Source organism: Ictalurus furcatus, chromosome 5 (genome assembly GCF_023375685.1).
Source record: "Ictalurus furcatus strain D&B chromosome 5, Billie_1.0, whole genome shotgun sequence".
Lineage (NCBI taxonomy): Eukaryota > Metazoa > Chordata > Actinopteri > Siluriformes > Ictaluridae > Ictalurus > Ictalurus furcatus.
Genome location: NC_071259.1, coordinates 21212774 through 21235830, shown reverse-complemented (window position 1 = coordinate 21235830; position 23057 = coordinate 21212774). Strand labels below are relative to the sequence as shown.

The following is a 23057-nucleotide window of genomic DNA, read 5'->3' as shown; positions in this document are numbered from 1 at the left end:
TTCTCCGGGCCAAAGAGGGAAAAGGACCATCCAAGCTGTTATCAGCGTCAGGTCCAAAAGCCAGCGTCTGTCATGGTATGAGGGTTTGTCAGTGCCCATGGCATGGGTAACTTGCACATCTGTGAGGGCATCATTAATGCAGAAAGATATGTATACATTTTGGAGCAGCATATGCTGCCATCCAGAGCAGGACAACGTCAAACCACATTCTGCCCGGATTACAAGTGCATGGTTGTGTAAGCAGAGAGTGTGGGTGCTAGCATGGTCTGCCTGCAGTCCTGACCTGTCTCCGATTGAGAATGTGTGGCACATTATGAAGTGCAAAATAAGGCAACAAAGGCCCGGTACAGTTGCACAGCTGAAGAAATGAATAATGGAAGAATGGTGGAAATTTCTGCTTGCTAAACTTAACCAACTGGTGTCTTCAGCGCCTACATGCTTAATAAGTGTTATTAAAAGAAAACGTGATGTTACACAGTCAACTGTCCCAACTTTTTTGTAGTGTTGCAGTCATCAGATTGGAAATGATTATATATTTTCACAAATAAATTAAATTCGCAAAGTAAAACTTAAAATAATGTGTTAATAAGTGTAAGTGAATTTTATATTTAGTGTCTGCCAAGGTAGTGTTTATCATTTTCATATATTCATAAACTAATCTAACAACTACATATAGTGGATTGATTTCAACTCAGCTGGTAAGGTATAAGATGTCAGATACATGTACTACATGCTCTCCAAAAAATGTGAGAAGTATGCAATTCCATTTTATGTGCCCATTAGAAGTTAATCTAGTCTTAAAAATGAGGAGAACGCCTGTTACTAAGGAATATGGAGAGCATGTTCTTATTTACAAAGCCTGTTATAGTATGAAATGTATTATATTTTCAGTCATTGCATTTTGTAGACTTATTATTTCAAAAAGCTATTCTGTCCCAGTAGATTTTCATCCCGCTATTTATGAATAATAATAAAAAGTGTAATAAAATAATTTAGAGTGTACACATTGTTGTTCTGTTTTAATTCCGTTTAATTTTGTTTGTATTTTTAAGGAGATTTGGTGTCTTAGGTGAAGTGCTACACTGTTATATAGTAACCATTTAACTGGAGCCTTAACTTGTCTCTAAGGCTACTGTTTAACATACAGAATGAGAAACTGCAAGTTCATTGCCTAGCTAAATAAGATTTCTCAGAGTGAATATCTCTGCATGTGGATGAGACACGTATATTTAAACAGCTGCTGAAAGACTGTTCTGTCACCATGATTTTCACTGAGGGGTTTGGAGTTCATCCACTGTGAGGACACATGTAAACACAAACAAACTCAATCACATTGAGCCCACATTCTCAGCTTGTTGGCTTCTCATCCTCATTATACAGACATGCCACCTACTGTGCAATTTTGTTCATTCTCTTTTTCTTTTCTTTGTACATTCATCGCATTTGTCCCGTTCTTCCTTTAGTATTCACGTAGTTGGGCTCATCCACCGGCTAACAGCTTTCTCTTGTTTATGTTAACCTATTTAGTAATATTTCTTTGTCAGTAAAGGTTGCTTTGTTCCTTGGATAGGTGCCAGTTATCCATTTTACATTACAAAACCATTACCTTTTTATTGCTATTACAATATTTTTTTACAGCTTATATTTAAACCTGTGCCTGTCTTGTTGTCAGCATATTAACCATAAAGGAACCTTGGTAAACACTGCATTTTGGTCTTCCTTTGGAGCCAAGATTTTTAGCTCGCAGTGCCTATGATGTGTTTACAAACAATATTTTGCCATTCCCTAGCTATCCCGCATAGGATTCTTGAACATTCTTAACTCTTGTATTGAAGAGTAGCTAGTTATGAAACTAATGCCATCTAGAAAGTTACATCAGTATGCTGCCATACAGGTTAGGCAACATCAGCCATCTAATTTAGTGTCCAGTTAATTTCAGCAACACAAATAAAGGTTAATTAATTTACATTTGTAAATATATTACTTAGTTGAATGATTTTAGTCAGTGCAAGCAATACCTTCAAATACAGTCAAAATATTACATCATAAAATGTCTTTATGCTGTCTTTCGAATGGGATAATATTTATCATGGGAGTCTGTAAATTCTGCTTTAAAAGCTGTGTATTGGTGCTTTCACATACAGCATTTACTGTATAAAGACTTTATTTGTGATAAATAATTTTATTTGTGTTGAGCCCTGGTGCTTCATTTGGGTAGAGGAAAACAAACATGTCATGTTATTTGCAGAGGAGACAGCTGTTAAATCAAACTGTGAGGTGCAAAGTGAGCCAAAGGACAGGTGCAATGCTACAGAATTGTGATGTCCTAGATCTACAAGTAAAACATGGAACTAACCTCTAGATATGACACGCAAAATGTTTTAAACTAGTTATTTATGTAATTGTCTAAATGCTGTCTAAAGGTCGGTGTTCTTCATGATTTTTTGGGATGTCTATGTATACTTGGCAAAAGTTTGTTTACATTTATGTTAGCATATTTACTTTTTGCTTTTTGCTTTGTTTAATTATGTGCAGTGGGAAAGCCAACAAACCAAATAGCAACCAAGCCGCAGTATTGATTTCGCTTTGATTTGGACTCTGCAAGTGGACTAATAGGAGTGAAAGTGGCCCAGTATATAATATTATGTATAAAGTAAAGCCCAATAAAGAGTAACATTTTATTATTTGAAAAATGAATAGTTACTGGATGTTTTATTACCGGTACTGTTTTCTATTAAGTACTGTATTGCACAATCTAAAGGCCAAAATAATGTTTTATTGGTCCCTCAAGCTTCCCTAAATTGTTCATGTGATTATTAGCTTGTCTTTATTTCTGTCACTTTGTGATAATTAACACTGTTGTTGTACTGAAATGAAGGCCAGCCTGCTGTGCCTAATTAAGCTGAGGAAACCACAATTGTTCCAGCTAATGGAGAGATGTTTTCACACAGCATGTCTTATTGTTTCTTATCATTTTTAGTAGTTTATCTGGCTGTTTTCATATTCATGCAATATAAATATCTTTTATAGATACATCTTAGATATATCTTATCTTAAGAACGATGGTCGACATGGCTCAAGGTCAAATTTAATTGCGAATCACAAGCTGTTAGGGCGGAGCTGAGTGGGCTGAATGTTAACCATTGGTCAAACCTTGCAAGACAAAAACAGCAGACTCTGTAACCTCCACTTTGCCAAGCGGCCCCTAGAGGCGAAATAAAAACCATTGCTGACTAATTTTGTGTTATTTGAAGTGTTTTTTATTCATGTTTTTTGGATGTCTATTTTTTTTTTATTTCTTATTTGGAGTGTTACTCTAAATGGCTCAACCATTCCCCTCAATTTTGTTTGAATTTGAACTTACTATAACCTGACAAGAGACATTTTCATTGTTTGATTTAAACACTATGAATATGCTACATAATTTAATTTTATTTTAAAATCTTGGCAACCCCATATATTGTATATTGTATATGTTGTATATATTACCCTACATCATGTTGTACAAGAACATGGAATCGTTCGGTGAGTTAAAAAGCTAGCATTCGTAACATACATTTTACACAGCTTACATTTAGTATGAGCTATTACCTTTGCATCAATATGTTCATAGCTGGCCCCAAAAATGAGCAAACAAAAATGACAATTTTATCTAATATCCAACTTCCATCTAATTTACTAAATAAAATGTTTAAAATATTTATTAAACGATATGCTGAACTTATTCTGCATGTACATGTACTCCTTCCCATCAAGTTGCTCCAATTTCTTCTCTTCTTTTTCTTCTTCTCTCTAAATATGTCATGTGCTACAAATGCCTTACAGTGATGAAGTTTTTGCCCTTTGCGATTAAATTACAACTAGATTAATGTAGGTTGTCACTTTTAATGTATCTCAGTTCAGCAAAGTGTTCCTGTAATAAATATGTTTACTATTTAGAGAAAGAGAAACTTCATGGTAATATGGTGGTTTTGTATCTTGCAGATCATTGCCTTCGTCTCTCTCTTTTTCATCTTGGTGTCTATCACCAACTTCTGCCTTGAGACCCATGAGGCCTTCAATGAACTCCAGAACCGTACCAAAGTGATTTTGGATGGCAACACTACCAAAGTGGTGTACACTCTGGAGGTGGTGACGAATCCTGCGCTCACGCTGGTGGAGGGCATCTGTGTGGTGTGGTTTACATTTGAGTTCCTGGTGCGCATCATCTGCTGTCCCGACAAGCTGCTCTTCATAAAGAATTTGCTGAATATCATTGACTTTGTGGCCATTCTGCCCTTCTACTTGGAGATTAGTTTGAGCGGGCTCTCCTCCAAAGCCGCCACAGATGTGCTTGGATTCTTGCGAGTGGTGCGTTTTGTGCGGATCCTGCGGATCTTCAAGCTGACCCGTCACTTTGTAGGGCTGAGAGTGCTTGGCCACACACTGCGTGCCAGTGTTAATGAATTCTGCCTCCTCATCATCTTTCTTGCTCTTGGTGTCCTCATCTTTGCTACAATGATCTACTACGCAGAGCGCATTGGTGGAGACTCTGAGGATCCGTACACGAACAGTCACACCCATTTCAAGAACATTCCGATCAGCTTCTGGTGGGCTGTAGTCACCATGACCACGTTGGGTTATGGGGACATGTATCCTCAGACTTGGCTAGGCATGATGGTTGGTGCTCTGTGTGCATTAGCAGGAGTTCTAACCATTGCCATGCCAGTCCCTGTTATTGTGAACAATTTTGGGATGTACTACTCCCTGGCCATGGCGAAGCAAAAACTGCCTAAGAAGAGGAAGCGCCACCACCGAAACCCAGACACAGTGCTGGACTCAGCCTCATTTGGAAAATCTGAGAGCAACTCGCACAGAAATAGCACCCAAAGTGACACATGCCCTCTTGCACCTGAGGAAAACATTTCAAGGAACCGTTCAGGTAAAACACTTGCATAATGGATATGACAACCAATGAAACCATTCAACATTCATATGAACTGACGTAGACAATTGTGTGCTGTGTTTGCTTTTGGTTTTCTGTTAGACTCAAAGCAGAATGGCGATGCTAATGTAGCTCTATCAGAGGACGAGCCGCTCTCTCCCAGTGAGAGGTGGTCCCTCTGTCGCTCACACAAACGAGACAAGTGCAAGAAAGAGGGTACCTCCTTCCTCCTGACTTCTGGAGACTTTTCCTGCAGCACTGATCCCACTATGTGTACAGGTACAGAAATCAGCAGAACCACCAATCAGGCTTAAATAGCAGCCTTAAATAAAACAGTAATATGAAATAAAATGAAATGAAAAGTAGCTTAGAAATAGTGCTATTTTTAGGGGGTTTAAATATAGGCAGCCATTCCAAAATGCATTTTTTAAGACAGGCAGGCATTCCAAAAATAGCAATGCATTGCTAGAGTTTCAGGACATTTTATGGGTTCAGGAATCTTCAGCCACATTTTGTTAGTCTGTTCAAACCATCAAACTGCAGTCGGAGAAAGGTATTTGTTAATTGTAAAGATCTGAACAATTAACTTTATATACATATGTCTAATCATGTAATTAACAATATTTTCTCATAAACCTTGAGGATTACCTCAAATTATTTGTATTGGACAGTAGATATATTGTAATTCTACTATAATAAATGCATTGAATATCATTGTGCCAGTTTCTATATGAACTTAAAATGATTGTCTTTTGAAAATTTACAAGACCTATGGTGAAAGCTAACTACATTGACCAGTAATTTAATAAAACCAATATAGGAGTGAGTGAGCAGCAAAAGCAGGATGAAGAAGCGTGTGCATAAAGCATCTTATTCACTTGACATTCTTTATTACCTAGTGGTGTCATGTCAACCTCTTTTGTCTGTCTGATTCTTGTGTAATCCATTACAGTCCTCTGAGCTTGATAGGTTTTGCTCTGGTAGATTGTAGAAAGGCTGTCTCTGGAATTAATGCTTCTAACACTGCAAAAAAAAAAAAAAAAAAAAAAAAGAAAGAAGATATCTTAGTAAGTAAATATGATCATTAAAAAATAATGATCATTAAGCTGTGTAAATCCATACAGTGTGTAAAAATATATAGAAATAGTCTTAATAATCTTAGGTTTGTTTACTAACATTCTAATAAAAAAGAATATGAGTTGAATTTGCCTATATTCAAAATGATTGTACTTGCTAAGATATTTTTTGCAATGAACAAATAGTGCTTGAGTGAACATTGCATCTTAGAAGTTTGTAGACTGATAAAATAAAAAGAAAGAAAAGGAAGGTCTGTAAAGACAAACATACTGGAGACCAGTGTTTCCCAATCCTGTGCTTGAAGCCAGCATTTTCTTATTCTCCTCATCACAGCTGAGCTAAGTAATCAGTGTGTGCTGATCGCCTTTCCCTTTTGTATTGGGTTGGTAACAGGTTTTTGTTTTATACACAAAGCCAGTAATTGAGAATCTGTAACAGAAACCCAGACTACACTGACCTAATTTTAAACCATAGGAAACCACTCGATGACTTTTAAAACATAGTTGTGGTGACTTTATTTAACCAGGTAAAGTCTCATTGAGATTAAACATCTCCTTTTCGAGAAAGACCTGGCAAAGAGGGCAGCAAACAAAGTTTCAACAAATAAACAGACAGAGCAATGATACAGTACAGTTAGCTTAACATCCTAAACAGAGCAGAGAAAGTACAATTATATTCATTTACAGATGGAGCCAGCTTCCGTATTCTTTAATACTGGTTTGAATTCTCCCAGTGAAACGAATTCAGCTAGATTAAGGTCCTTTTGTACAGTGTCCCTTGCTGAAGGGGCAGCATATACATTTAATTACTTGCTGAAGAACCTTCCGTAACATGTGTACTGCTGCTCTGTTCTCCATATTGTATTTTCTCTGCATTCACTGTAAACTCATGCAGAGAGCAAGTAACCTGCACAGACATGTTGTGATGGTTGATTTCTCTACTAGAAAAGCCGTGTAATTTCCCCTGCCAGTGCTGAGAAAGATGCATTCTGAGTAAAAATAGCACCACTGGCAGCTGTGGCCGTGGCAGAAAATGAATAGCAATTAAAGGCACTTGCTCTATGACCAATCCTCTGTATGCTGTTTTATCATTAGACATGCCATTACAAGGGTTGCCACAGCTATTCAAGACTAGCCCATAAACTAGTCCAGTGGTCAACTAAATCCAGTACAATTCCAAGCTTTCTCAAACCCAGTGTTTAACTCCAAGATCATGGCTACCATTGCCAAATATATTGTAATATTAACAAGTAACAGGGTACAGTTTTTATTGAAGCAGTATTTAAACCCTACATTTTTCTAAAGGTACTATTATAGTTTTGTATTATTACATATATGGGCATGAGTGGTATGAGACTGAGTACAGCAATTCACTGGCACAAAATATAAAAGTTATCAACCCTGTTCATTACCAAATGTACTGTTCTATGTGTCATAAACACATGAGGGATACTCAGGTTGTCTGCAAGCAACTGTTTTTACTGAATCACATCCGTATACATACATTATGCATAGAATGACACAATCATGAGATAACCAATTGGTGTTCATCACACGTCTTCCCTTTTTAAAGGTTGGTTCTTCGCCAGTATAAATAAACAAAGCTACAACATTTTGAAAAAGGGATTTGCACCTCTTCGTTCTGTTTCCTTGCTTGAGCCATTTGCCGCAACATTTGGAGTGAAGCAGGAGTGTGTTTCTTTATTTAGGTAGCATAGGCTTCAATCTCTACCTCCAAGTATGACTTTTCTGTAATGGACAAGAGGTGTTTTGACAGAGTATTGGTGATGAGTAGGGACTTGCCTGGGGTGTACACTGCCACTGGATTGAAGCGCAGAAGTGAATGGGGACCTCATCTAAATTTTTCTGATTTATCAAAGGAGCACTTTGAAGGATTTTACTCCAAAGAGATACCTTCACAGCTTTTCACAGGACAAGACAGATGCCTTTTTCAATTGGAGCATATTTCCGTTCTGCTGATGTGAGAGCACAAGAGCAGAAGACCACGGGGACCATCTTTCCATAATGCTCCTGGAGCAGTGAGCTGCCTATTCTATAATTACTAGCATCAGCATTGATAATGGGCGGCTTCTTTGCGTCATAGTATGCAAGGACTGGAGTTACGGCTAGCATGTCTTTCACTTTTGCAAATGCCTCTTCCTGACTCTTGTCCCATGTCCAGGCTCTGTTAGATTTCAGCAGATCATTAAGTGGCTGGAGCTGTGAGGTAAGTAGCAGCATAGATACTTAATCAAGCCAAATATGTGTTTGTGCTCAGTCTGATTTTGTGGTCTACTGATGTCATGAATGGTACAGATTTTCTCTGGCTCTGGGCTCACCTCCTTCTGGCTGAGGACACATTTCTCCTTTCTGAGCTATAGCCCTTAGACTTGACTAGTCTGGAACACTTCACAAGCACTCTAGTCTGGAACACTCCTCAGTATGACACTTGGATTGCACTGTGATTCTTTATTTTTCAGACTTTTGTAACTTTCCTGGGGACATGGTGGCTTAGTGGTTAGCACGATTGCCTCACACCTCCAGGGTTGGGGATTTGAATCCCACCTCTGCCCTTTGTGGGCAGAGTTTGCATGTTCTCCCTGTGCTTTGGGGGTTTCCGCCAGGTACTCTGGTTTCCTCCCCTAGTCCAAAGATATGCGTTGTAGGCAAATTGTCTGTAGAGTGTGAATGTGGGTGCAGATGTGTCCTGCGCACAACAGCTGGCACCCCATCCATGTCGAGTTCCTTGGGATAGGCTCCAGGCTCCCCCGCAACCTTGTGTAGGATAAGTAGTATGGAGGATGGATGGATGGATGTAACTTTCCTTAGATATCACTGTAGCATCTTCTCCAGAGTTAATTTTCAAATCACCCTGCCTTCCATGAAAATTTTGACTCTTCATGGCATAAACAGGTGCACTTTGACTCTGAACAGAGCCTAGGTACATTATGGACCTGGTATCCTCAATATGTTCCTGAGATGCTACTTCTTGTACTGTTTTTATGTGGAACGCTGTTGCAAAATGGCCAGCTTTTTTGCACTTCTGGCATTCTGCATTTTTGTTGGAGCAATATCCTTCTTGATTATGTGTTTAATTTCATCTTGTGCATTTTTTTTCTGTTCTACTGTTTTTTTTTTTTAGCTGTTCCTTTTTGGTATTTGTCAGTACTTGTCTTATAGCCTCTGACAAAGTTTATTTGAGAAATGAATCTAGCCTTTTCTCCTTTTGTTTCACCATTTTCAACATTTTGGCTTTCAATGAGTTTATGGCTGCATGACTTTGATATGCCTCTCAGTCTGATGACAGTTCTATGGCAGATGTAGTCATCTTTTGTCCCCCATAAGTCGCAATGTACTGTGAGCTCATAAATCCATCTAAAAAATGCTTAAACCAACTTCCTCTGACAATGTTGTTGAAAATGGGCATGTTCATAAATTACATTTCTTTCTGGGAATAACATGCTCAGAAAAATTGTCTATGACTACGTCAAAGTTATCTTTGTGTTCCTGCTGTTGAATGATTTTAATGATTTGAATATGTTTTCTGCATCTTTTCCTGTTGAGTAGATAAGTGCACTGACCTGCACGTCACCATCCTCCGATGATAATTTTGTTGCTATACAATAGTGTGGGAATCACTGTTTCTACTTAGCCCACTAACCTGGCTTCTCTACCGGCACCGTCCTTGTCTGTGCGCATTGCACTTATAGAGGCTAAGTAGATGCTATTCATGTAATAGTTCTCTCAGCTTCTGACACCATGTTTTAACCACCCATGGGACACTTATGTTGTCTGCAAGCAACAGTTTTTATTGAATCACTTTCATGTACATACACTGCATGGCCAAAAGTGTGTGGGCATTGGACCATCATACCCATATGTGGACCTTCCGCAAACTGTTTCCACAAAGTTAAAAGCATAGAGTTGTCTTTGTTTACTGTAACATTAAGATTTCACTGGAACTAAGAGGCCTAGCCCAAACCTGTTGCAGCATGACCATGTCCCTATGCACAAAAAAAGCAAGGTTCATGGGTTGACAAGGTTGATGTGGAAGAATTTGAGTGGCCTGCACAGAGCCCTGACCCCAAGCCACCTGAACACCTTTGGGGCTGAACTGGAAAGCCGATTGTGTCTCAGGCCTTCTCACCTGACATCAGTGCCCAACCTCACTAATGCTCTTGTGTCTGAATGGGCAAATCCCCACAGCCATGCTCCAAAATCTAAAGGAGAGCTTTCCCAGAAGAGTGAATTCTATTATAACAGCAAAGGGGGACTAAATCTGTAATGGGATCTTCAACAAGCACATATGGATGTAATGGTCAGGTGTCCACATACTTTTGGCAATATAGTGTACATCCAGCATGTCTATCCACCATGAGTTTAGCATGTAAAATGCATTGCAATTATATCTTCCCCATCCAGAAATGATGAAACCAGTATGTCACAGTGACAGTCAGCTTCTGAATTATTGGCAAAGATGGTTAAAGCCATAAAAGAAGTTATGAATAATATCTGTGTGGTTAATTAGCTTAATCTCACACTGAAACTATGAGAAAAAAGTAGCATTCATTTATTCTAAGAAAAGAAAAAAATAACTTATTAAAAATATTTTTTTTCCACATATGATACAAATCATTGGCATCCCTGCATTTAATACTATAATGCTTGATGAGATGAGAAGAGAATGCAGGGCAAAGAGTATGAGAACATTCCTCAATACAGAATATCTCCAGATTATCCAAGATTCTAGGTCCTCTACTTGTGGACTCTGCTCTTTAACTCATTCCACAGGTTCTCTAAGACTTATCAGTCAGTTGATTCTGTGGTTATTTAACCAGTTTGTGTTACTTTGGACATATGTTTTAGGTAATTATCCTGTCTGTGACAGCCATAAACGTCATGCATCCTAATAAGGTCCTCAGGGCCCAAAAATCACAGCTCTTCCACCATACTTAGAGTGGGGATTATGTTCTTTTCTGTGTAACCATCTTTTTTTTTTTTTTTTTTACACCAAGCCCACCTTGAGCACCAGTTCCTGTCAAAGTTTCAGTGGTTTGTAGTGAACTCTAGGAACTTATGTTTGTGTTTAGATGCAAGAAAAAGCTTTCTTCTGACATGGCTTCCAAATATTTTGTTGGCACAGAGGAGGCATCTGATTGTAGATTTGGTGATACCCAAATGCTACTATCTTCTGCAAATATCCAACTCTGATCCTTTTTTCCTCTCTAACCATCCTCCTCACTGTGCATGAGGGCAAAATACAGTTGTGTTCTCTTTCAGGCAGGTACCTTACAGCTCTGGTTGTTTTAAATTATTGATTTTTGCCCAGACAGTGGATATGGGCATGTAGCTGTTTTTTTTTTTTTTTTAGAGCCATTTCCTGATTTATGAAGGTCAGCATATTTTGTCTCATTTCATTTGCTCATTTTCAAACATTTCCTTATATAGATGAGTGAATAAAGGAATTTTGCCTCTGTGTTACTTCTATTTATACATATTTATACACCAGGGAAACAGGAAGTCATAGATGACTGCTGACTACCTGAGTAATGAATCACTCAGGTAAACTTAAAAAAGTAAAATATCAATGGAAACATGCTTCAGTTACATTTTGCACAAAGGAATTTGTAGGTGTGGCAATAATTGTGAAACATGTAGTATTGATTTTAATGTTAAAAAAAATAGAATACATTTCCTTTAATTAAAGGATAGATTCAGATTGAGATTAAGCTAATTAACCACAGACACGGTTTTCCATAACCGTCTTTATCCATCTTTACCAAGGGTGCCAATAATTCAAGAGCTGACTGTATAACTTACATCTGGTTTTCACCTATAAATAACCTGCCTGAATCGTGTCTGGCTGAGAGCGGCACTGTCAGTTTCAGGCTGCCTGCTTTCTGATGGAAGTATAATGATGTGGCATAGCAGACAGTTCTGAAGTTCAGCAGCAGCAGCAGCACCAAGCAGATGCGAATTATGGATGTTCTCCTGGTCCCGAGTGACATCCCTCTAATACGCTAATTGCTGCTAATAGGTTTTCATAACCAGCGTTGGTAAGCCTGAAGGCTTCCTTAATCACTACTGTGTGGTGGGATTCGCCTGGGTGCATGTGAGATCCAAGGGGGTCTGGTTTAAATCACAGAACAGCGGAGTATCTCTGTGTACATTCTTAGATCAATACATGTGGACGGTTGGCCCTAGAACACTGCTCAGCTTTTCAAACAAATTCTTGCTGTGATATCCTATTAAAAAACACTCATGTGCATGTATGTATGTTATTTCTATGGTTGATAGGTGAAAATGGACCATTAAAGTGTGTGTTGAATCAGTAAACTAGCTAAACCTTGTGCTGTCTGTTCCAGTTAGTGATGTGTCATAAACAAGTCGACTCTTTTAAGTGAACATTTGGAGCCTACTTGAAAATCTGAATAGATTATTTTACTGAAAGTTGATCAGTATTCTGAATTTATGATTCTGTCATTAATATTCTGTCAATCTGCTACAGTGCAACTGTGACAGAAATACGTTAAGTGAATCTAACATCTGAGTTGTTTGGCACAGCATAACAGTTATAGCCACTTCTAACGAGAGTGTTAAGATGTGTGAGGATATGACTGCACTCATGCACTAGAAAAGTTAAGTGAAATGAGTATGAGAAGAAATGGACAGGAATCTTCTTTGAATTCTCCTTTAATGAAACAACAGCACAACAGCCATTTTTACATTTATTTAAATAGATTTTTATAATAAGCACAATGCCAAGTATAATTTTATTTTGTTCCTCAGAAAGTTGAGTACATTTTTATTTAATAATTTAAGTGTTACAAAAAAAAAACAAAAAAAAAACAAACAAACAAAAAAAAACAACTTTGGCTAGTTTTGGAAACAAAAGAACCGGCAAGGACCTGTTTTGGATTCGACAGTGCTGGCTCTTATTGGTAAAATGAACGAAGCTGGAATTCCCACCATTTGTTTATATGGTTATATAATGGAAACAAATCAAAGTTGACAGTAAAATATAGAATCACATGGCTAAGATAAGCTTAGATTTTTAACTTGTTCACTGTTCGCTACTTTTTTCCCATTGCAGAGAGCTGCAAAGACGCCCTTACAGCCACTGCTAGCTATGGCCAGCCAGAAGTGACTACGATGACATGAAGTGACATGATTAGATGAACAGGAGAGATCCTATCCATCAGACATCCTATCCATTTGTGTGCGTTGGACTTGCAGAGTCTTTCATCCAGCAGTCCCACCCGTATACACAACACAAGTCCCCTTTCTCTAAAGTACAACACATTTGTCTGCATCTCAGCATGTCTTTGCATGACCTCACTCTGTACGGCGTACCTTGACAAGTGTACTTAATATTTTGGGCACATCCTAATTGTGTGTACTGTATGATGTTTTAAAGTCACTTTATCAATAACTTTTGTCAACATGAGAAATCTTTATTCTCATGCAAGCAATATTTTCTTTGATCTGCAGACATTTTAAAAAGGTCACATATTTGTGCGCAGCAACATGTTGAGGTGTGGGATGTATAACATCAGTGTCATATTTTCAAAAATAGCATAGTATAATCAATAGTCTCATAATGCAGGGGTTCAGGAGCCTGTGTTGGGCAAATATTTCATGAAGTCTTTGTATTGAACAGGTGTAGCTCTATAAATTGTCAACCTCCTTGTGATACAAATTGGGAGGTTGGATTTGTTTTGACTAAAGAATAACATTTGGAACAGGTCTGTATCTGATTAGCATCATGCTAGAGCTTTGTTGTAGTGACAGCAAAGGACCCTGTAACTAAAGAAGGTGCTTATCAGAGGCCTTTTGTCTCTGGGAAAATTTATAGTAAGTTGCTTTGAGTGGCCATTTTCAAGTTATTTTGATTCGACATTTCTTCTCCTTTTAACATTTGATTGGGATTATTATATGGGTTAAATAAAATGCACCTTTATTTAATAAATATATAATTTTTATGGATATCAATTAAACGTCCAACATCCAAACATTTGATCACTTCATTATCTATGTCCATTTGTAATGTCACTGGTTGAAAGTGGACCAAGCAGCATTACAGTGTGTATGTACACCCTTAGTGGACAACCTAAACCTCCTTTACTATATATGTGCTATATTCTGTTCCCACTGTGCCTATTGTCATGTAATGGAGGGGGAAAAAATCATATTTTGACACATGGAAAGAAGTATATAAAGTATAGTCTTTAAAATAGATGAAAGAAATCTTTTAGTCATTTTTTCTTATTAGTCTGCCATAGTTGCCTTATGTTTATGAACCAAACAAATGTTCGTTTTATTTTAACATAAAACCCCACATTTAAATTACAAAAATACTGTTTGTAAATAAAAGCACACTTGTATGTAGCACAGTATGTTAGACCATTGCGTATATTATAGCATTAGCATAACCATGCCACAAATGCATTATATCATATTAGGGTAACTATGTATAAAACATAAACAGAGATTATTTTTTCTATTGTATTTATGTTTTGGCTGCCTCCCCCAGTCACCTGTGTGTGTTTCGGGGAAATGGCTTCTCGTATAGAATTGTATGGTACCGTGCAGTAACTCTTAATAAAACTGTATAATGTGTCTTGGTGATGCTGTTAACATTTGGTATCATGTAGGCATGTTTCTATGCACCTCTGCTGGAATACAATTAAATAAAATATTCCCTAATCCACAAAGTTGGAATGGTTCTCATGAACTATAATCCCCATATGAAGCTTCTCCTCGTGCAGTTTAGAGAGCAGAGCTGCACTCTGGTGTGTATTTTGGTACATTGTCGTATTTTGTGTGTGTAAAACAAGAGCCGACTCAAAGCCTTCTTCTATCTGGCCGCATGCAGACACCAAAAGCAGCAGTATACACACACGTCACCATGGCAATCAGGACAAATAAGCCCTTCTAATTATTGTTAAGCTCACTTGTTCTCTTGTGCTTTGTCTCATTGAATCTCTTTTATCTGTCTCTCTTTCTTATGTAGTGAAGGATGATGGGAACTGGGTTCGCAAGCTATTTATGAACACTGTTACACAGCAATCCAAAGGAAAACCAATGAAACTGAGAATTAAATGGTGACATCATTTATAGTCTTTTTTTTTAAAAAGTAATATCAATGTAATGCATTTAATATATCAGTTTAAATGCATACAGTTTAATTAAAAAGTCTACATTTATCATATTTTATGGTAACACTTTACTTAAGCTTCAATTAACTAGTAGTTAGTTACTCATTTTAGTTAATATGATCAAACCATAAACTTCATTCAGCGTTAATATACAATGTTTTGCAGAGTTTTTATTTATTTATTTTATGGGGGTTGTGCTTTGGCACTGCTCCTCTGTGTGTATGAATCTGATGGGTTGAGGTATTCATATGGGTTGTATATTGGCTCTAATACTTGACAACAGAGGTGGAGGAGGATGCGGTTTTCTTGGAGTAGAGGTGAATTGCTCTCTCTCACAGCTAGCAGAAAATAAGTGCAATTTACCACATTGACCATAGCAAAACAAACAACAACAACAACAACAAAAAACAACAGCATAGGAAACTTGATACCTAGATGAATCAAGCGAACAAGCGAACTGTAATGTCTTATCTGTTCAGCAGAAAAAAGGCAATCTCTGTGTCAGTCTTCAGTCCCTTCAGATCTCGGAGTTATTGCCATGTCTCAAAAGACATGCCAATATTTATTCTCGTTTTAGCATGGGCTCTGTCGCTTTCTCTTTTTGACTGCAGACTCTCCACAGTTCGAGGCTTCCCGGTTTTGACAACAGCTGATTCCCCAGATGTCAACGATGATTGTGTTTAGAATTATCCAGATTAAAATCTAGGTGACAAGTTTAAATTCTAAGCAACTCTTGTAAGGACAAGCTACAAACACTCCACCATCCTCAGCCCACACATATGGGATATAGTACAGTAGCCAGTCTCTTTCTGTTTACAGATGTGACGTAACCACACAAAGATGAATGATGTCAAACTGATGTTTCCCACGGAATCTGACCCAACAACTCAAATTGTAAAACACTATTATAAGTTTGCATTTGTGAATCAGGGTAAGGTAAAACAGTTTTGAACACTGATTTTTTACGTACTTGCTCAATAATTAATTGAAAGTTCCACCCATATTTAAACAAATATTGCTTTCTGTACACACAATGCCCTCTACTAATATTGGCACCCTTGGTATATATGAGCAAAGATGGCTGTGAAAAAGTATCTTTATTGTTTAATAATTTTTTAATTATTGTTGCTCCAGTCAACTGGAAATGTTATGAATCAACCTGGAATTGGATGTGTGTCTATATTGTCTCAACGCACTGTGAAGAGGATGGTTTGAGTGGCCCAAAAATCTCCAAGGTTCACAGCTGGAGAACTGCAGAAGTTAGTTGCGTCTTGGGGTCAGAAAGCCTCCAAAACTACAATCCAAAGTCACCGACGTCACCACAAGTCATTTGGAAGGGTTTCAAGAAAAAAGCCTCTACTCTCATCCAAAAACAAACTCAAGCTCTCAAGTTCTATTGTCAGATGAAACCAAAATAGAGCTTTTTGGCAATAAACACCAGAGGTGGTTTTGGCGCACACAGAGAGGTAGCCATATGGAAAAGTATCTCATGCCCACAGTTAAATATGGTGGTGGCTCTTTAATGTTTACTGACCACAAAATCAAGGTCCTGTCATGCCCATCCCAGTCCCCTGACTTGAAACCCATAGAAAACCTGTGGGGTCAACTGAAGAGTAGAGTCCACCAGCGTGGACCTCGAAATTTGAAGGATCTGGAGAGATTCTGTATGGAGGAATGATCTCAGATCCCTTACCATGTATTCTCCAACCTCATCAGGCATTATAGGAGAAGACTCAGAGCTGTTATCTTGGCAAAGGGAAGTAGCACAAAATATTGACTAAAAGGCTGTCAATAATTGTTGCACACCTATATTTAACAAAGATATTTATTGATAAACCTGTGTTTTGTTTGTAATAGTTTGATATCCATAAGAGCAGAGTATTTTGTGATTTTTTTAAAAACAAAAGATCAAAAGGTTAAACAATAAAGATACATTTTCACAGCCTCTTTTGCTCATATTTACCAAGGGTGCCAATATTAGTGGAGTGCACTGTGTGTTTCATTAATATTACTGAGGTGTGGCACAGTGGTGCAATGGGTAACATTGCCACCTCACAGCTCCAGGGTCCCTGGTTCAATCCTAAGCTTGGGTTTCTGTATGTGTGGAGCTTTCCATGTTCTCCCAGTGTTCCTGTGGGTTTCTTCTGAGTTCTCTGATGTCCTCCTACTGTCCAGAAACATGCAGGTATGTGAATTTCCTACACTAAATTGCCCCTACCTGTGAATATGTGTGTATGTGAGTGAATGGTGTCCTGTGATTACCTGGCATCCCATCCAGGATAATGTAAAAATCTTTCTCAATTATTATTAAACATTAGTAAATACATTAATTAAGCAATTTTGAAAAGAAATATTTTAATGATTCAGAGGGTTTCTCACTTCCAGTCCACTGCTTCCAGGATCTCAGTTCAGTGTCGAGATGTTGAGGAGTCTTGGCACGAGAGGAAGCTGAAACTAAGCAACTCATTTGGACCGTAGAACTGGTGTTGAAAAATGTTATAACCTGATATGTATACATTTATTTTAAATAGTTTATTAAAGTAATTAATGATGATTTTTTAAACCAAGTTTATTAATATTATAATTCATATTCCATTTCACTTCATATTCCATATAAATTCTCCTAAGAATATACTTCTGTTATTTGTCCCTGAATTATAGAACTGATTATTTAGGCATTGGATTAATACTTACTTTGTTGTGAACACAGTAGTTACATATGTGGCTAATAAATAGGAGTGTCTCTAAGGATTTTCTATGGTATAATATAAACACAAAACACACCTGCAGCATGGCTAGTAGGATGCTAACCCTGCCATGCACAAAAAAAAAAGCTTACAGAAAGAACATGATGGTTAAATCTATCAGATACATCAGTCTCTTCCACTCACCCCACCTTTGTTGTGTTTTTTTATTTATTTATTTTTTTACCCCACCAACCCAGTTGTCATGGCAATATAGCACATGGTTGCCATGGGAAGATGCTCATATGCCTCTTCAACCCGGTTGCAAATATGGCCAGCTGTAAACTAAAAAAAAAAAAAGAAATGAAAACATTTCTATTTAGTTGTATTGGCAGCTGAGCAGAGAGTGTGATAAGTTACAGCTTTGCTGAAGCCAAGGACATTGTGTTTCAGGCCTTACTTAACATTTGAGCTCCTTGGCAACTTCTGTTTGTTATTCAGAAGTGTGTTTTTGACTAAAGATAGTGTGAGACGTTCCAGTGTTTTATTTCGAAAAGGAGTGTTCGCTCCAAAAGGAGTGCATAATGTTTAACTGGAATGAAAATTGTCTCAGTTAAATAAATAAAAAAACAACAACTAAAAAAACCCCCACGAAACCCTTCCAGCTGTATAGCCTTTAGATGATCCCACTTTAGAGCTTTTATTGGGTTATTGGACAGTTTTGAGCTTTCTGAAATGACACTGATAAATACTGACATGACAGATTACTGATCTGTAAATGAGGCATGCCGGTGATAGAAGATTTGGACTCTTAGTCTTGCTATATTGCAGTGAAATACATATTCACACTGCTCTGTGCCCTAATTGAATACTAATGAATAAAAAATGTGGCACAAAAGAGTTGTCATGGTAATGCCAATCTGTGGCACCCATCAAAGCACCCCCCCCAACCCCCACCCCTCTTTTCTCTTTTCCTCCTTCCCTTGTCATTTGAGAATATTGGGAATAACGAAAGACAAGTCTCCTACCACAATCCCCCAGAGTCTGGCTGAGTCAACAGAGTCAGCTCGTGCCTTTTTCTTTAATTAGCTTTTCTATCTGAGAAGAGCATCTGTTATTGGGATTCAGTATTTCGTCATGCTTAGGTTATCCACACCAGGCTTTTAATATTGTTTATAGACAACCTTTCCGTCATCAGGAGGATTCAGTTGTTATTGTCCACTTGATAATTCCACACACTAAATTTTAATTATATATCACTGTATCTGTATTCTGTTAAATTAATTATGAATTAAGTAAGGAATAAAACATTAATGGTATGCTGTGAAGTAATTCCTCTTATACCACAGAAATTGGCAAACAATTCAATTCAAACATCATCTTAAACCATATATTGTTTAGAATGCCTACGAGACAAATTAGTTCCTATTATTACTTACATTATAGCAGCTATAGTCATGGGAAAAAGAAAGTACTCCTTAAATTTTTTATTGAAGGAGTACTACTGTAAATAACAATGGTCTTGTCCTCGCCAGCCTCAGGTGACAGACAACAACAACAACAACAACAAAAAAACACAACAGATTTCAATATGTAGTCATTTTTTCCCAACAAATAAACCAACATTCAGAACGAGGTGGAAACAAATAAGTACATCCTGTAATCTAGTAACATGTAGACCACCTTTAGTCAATAACTTGAAGTTAATGTTTTCTGTAGGATTTTATCAGTGTCCCACATTGTTTTGGAGAAATTTTGCCCCATTCTTCTTTGGCACACTGTTTTTGACTTCAACTATACACTACAAAAGACCTGGATGATTGAAAATCTTAAAAATGGATGTGTGCTTCTTAAAGGAAATCTATATAGCTTCAGTCATTAAAGGCACATAAAGAGCTTGAGCAAAATGCACATTAGTGGTGATGTACAATAAAGGCCCAGTGGGAATGATCCATTTTCAGTACAGACTAATGGACACAATCCTCCACTTTGTGCTCCACCCCATGTGTTACCTTTTGGCTCAATTCTCTCTTGTATGTCCCTTGTGTAGCACCAAACTACCATCTGTGTATGGATGGGGTGTGATTTGATTTCGTCTGATGCATTCCATTGTATCTGACTGTAAACTTCCCAGTATCACAGGGAGTACACAATAACAAAAACTTTATTTATTAGCCTATTATTATTTACAAAGAAGTGGAAAACAGTCCACTATTAAACATTGCCGCTGAAGCCAGAGTACTCACAGAAAAAAATATAAAAAAATACACATGCAATATAATATAAATGCAACAAAAAAATTAGATAAACATAAATATATACTGTAAACAATAAGATAATAATAATAATTATTATTACTATTATGCAAAAGATTGAAAACAGTGATTACAATTATAACATTAACATCGTAAACCACATTACATTATGATTACCAATATGACATTTAAAATATTACAAGAAATTTTAAAACTAAATAAGAATAGTATCAGTTAGCATTGATATTGTGCAGTATACTATGAATATGAATGCTTAATCAGACTGTTTGTGTTGACATGAGATTGACTGCAATTACAGTTAGTAGTATGACTTTTTTTGGGCATTATGAAACGCCATCTACAAATCCAACTCTGCTTTATTCTTGCTGGGTGCCATATTTGGCCAAGAAGACATGTCTGCTGCTGGTATGACAGTGGCTGAGCTAATTACATTGGCTGAAGGCCCAGGTGCAATGGCTGCATAAAGCAAAAGTGTCTACAATATGGAAATATCTGTGTAGAGGGCTTTATATACATACACATATTGAGCAAAAGCCAAAATAATGGATCTATTCAGATGGAAATGGTTACAGAATCTGGATGACTAAGAGAAAGAGACATGATTCATCTGACTTACAGACTTTACTCTGATGCATCTTGTTTTTCATGTGCTGGATTTTGTTAAACTGCATCATGAGTATAAATTGTAGGATGCCAAATAACACAGTTTTGAGTTAATTCAATTTAAATGGAGTCTTCTGATTTGAATTAAGTTATTAATACTGAGTGCCAAATGTTAACAACTGTTGATGAAATTCTTTTTCTAAGCCAATTAAATGACTCCACTCCTGAGACATTTACATTACATTTACATTTATGGCATTTGGCCGACGCCCTTATCCAGATTGACTTACATTTATCTCATTTATACATCTGAGCAGTTGAGGGTCAAAGGCCAACAGTGGCAGCTAGGTGGTGTTGGGGTTTGAACTCACAACCTTCCGATCAGTGTATGTATGTATGTATGTATATATATATATATATATATATATATATATATATATATATATATATATATATATATATATATATATATATATATGTATATATATATATATATATATATATATATATATATATATTCACATTCACACACACACATATACACACACATATACACATACACAAGTACAATCATTGTAGTCATCTTTATCTCTTAGCACAAGGAGCAAGCTAACAAGTTTTTTTGTGTGCTCCAGTCACCCTAAGGTTCAGAAAGCATGCACAGCTGTTGCTTCTTTTGTTCCAGACATTTGTGCTGCACCATTACCCTGCCCGGTTCTGTTTGGAACAGTTTGGTCAAATTCCTGAGTTTTTTTTTTTTTAAAAAGCAAGAAAACAAAAATTCTCCTTGTCCAAGTGGTGTTTCTCACATTTGGCTGGGAGTGAAACTATTTAGAAATGAACTGAGAGCCATTAGTAGATTTGACTTTTTGTCAGTGTAGACAAGTGCTTGACATACATTATCATTGAAATACACTGTCAGCTTCAGTCAGAGACAAGCCAAGAAAAGTAAATTGTGCCTCTAGGGCCATGGTGTCACATACAATGCCCTCCAGTAATATTGGCACCCTTGGTAAATATGAGCAAAGAAGGCTATGAAAAATTGTCTTTATTGTTTAACCTTTTGTTAAACCGTGATTTTGTGGTCAGCAGACAATTTTAAGCTTTATGGCAGAGGCAGTCAGGTTTTCATGTAATATCTGTTGAAATTTGATTGTCTATGATGCCATGTATCCTAACAAAATGTCCAGGTCCTCTGGCAGAAAAACAGCCCCAAAACATTAAAGAACCACCACCATATTTAACCGTGGGCATGAGGTACTTTTCCATATAACTACCTCTCTGAAGTTCACTGCCAAAAAGCTCTATTTTGGTTTCATCTGACCATAGAACCCGATCCGATTTAAAGTTCCAGTAGTGTCTGGCAAACTGAAGAAGCTTGAGGTTTTTTTTTGGATAAGAGTAGAGAGCTTTTTTCTTGAAACCCTTCCAAACAACTTGTGGTGATGTATGTGGCTTCGGATTGTAGTTTTGGAGACTTTCTGACCCCAAGATGCAGCTAACTTCTGCAGTTCTCCAGCTGTGATCCTTGGAGATTTTTTGGTCACTCGAACCATCCTCTTCACAGTGTGTTGAGACAATATAGACACGTCTATATAGACACAATTCCAGGTTGATTCATAAAATTTCCAGTTGACTGGAACTTCTTAATTATTGCCCTGATGGTGGAAATTCTCATTTTGTGAAGCTCAACAACCTTCTGCCACACATCACAGCTATTTTCCTTGGTTTTACCCATTCTTATGAATGACTAAGGCTAAGACTAAGGTGTTATCTCATTTTTATACCCCTGTGAAACAGGAAGTCATGGTTGAACAATTTCCTGTTCCTAGTCACCCAGGTGTACTAAAAAAAAAGTAAAATATCAATGGGAATATACTTCAAAAATTTTTCTCAAATGAATTCATAGGAGTGCCAATAATTGTAGCACACATATATTTAACAATTTTTTTAAAATAAACCTCTGTTTTGTTTGCAATTGTCTGATATCCATGACAGCAGAATATTTTTGTGAATTTTTTAAACAAAATATCAAAAGCTTAAACAAATAACACACTTTTTCACAGCCATCTTTGCTCATATTTACCAAGGGTGCCAATATTAGTGGAGGGCACCGTACAACACAATACAAGGACATCATCTACAGGTTTACAAAAACTAGCTTTTTGTAGCTTGAAAATTAAAGTATTCGAAATGTGCAGTGCATTATGTCGTGGGTCTTGGTGATGCTATAAGTTGCAGGTGCATTCATAATTTCTAATGTTCTTTTTTAATCTTTCAAGTCTATAAAACTCCCCTTGGTTCATGACATTTTTCCTCTGAATACCAAACATGTT

At 37.2% G+C, this 23057-nt stretch overlaps 1 protein-coding gene across 1 annotated transcript in view; it reads left to right on the top strand.

Moving 5' to 3' along the window:
- The window catches only part of kcnc4 (potassium voltage-gated channel, Shaw-related subfamily, member 4), a 30273-nt gene extending 15129 nt beyond the window's left edge, over nt 1–15144 (top strand). Inside the window, exons 3-5 of the mRNA XM_053625171.1 lie at nt 3985–4921; nt 5027–5203; nt 13094–15144. Of these exons, the coding sequence (XP_053481146.1) occupies nt 3985–4921; nt 5027–5203; nt 13094–13161 (1182 nt within the window). The 3' untranslated portion in view covers nt 13162–15144. The remainder of the gene's footprint in view (nt 1–3984; nt 4922–5026; nt 5204–13093) is intronic.
- Nucleotides 15145–23057: the final 7913 nt, after the last annotated feature.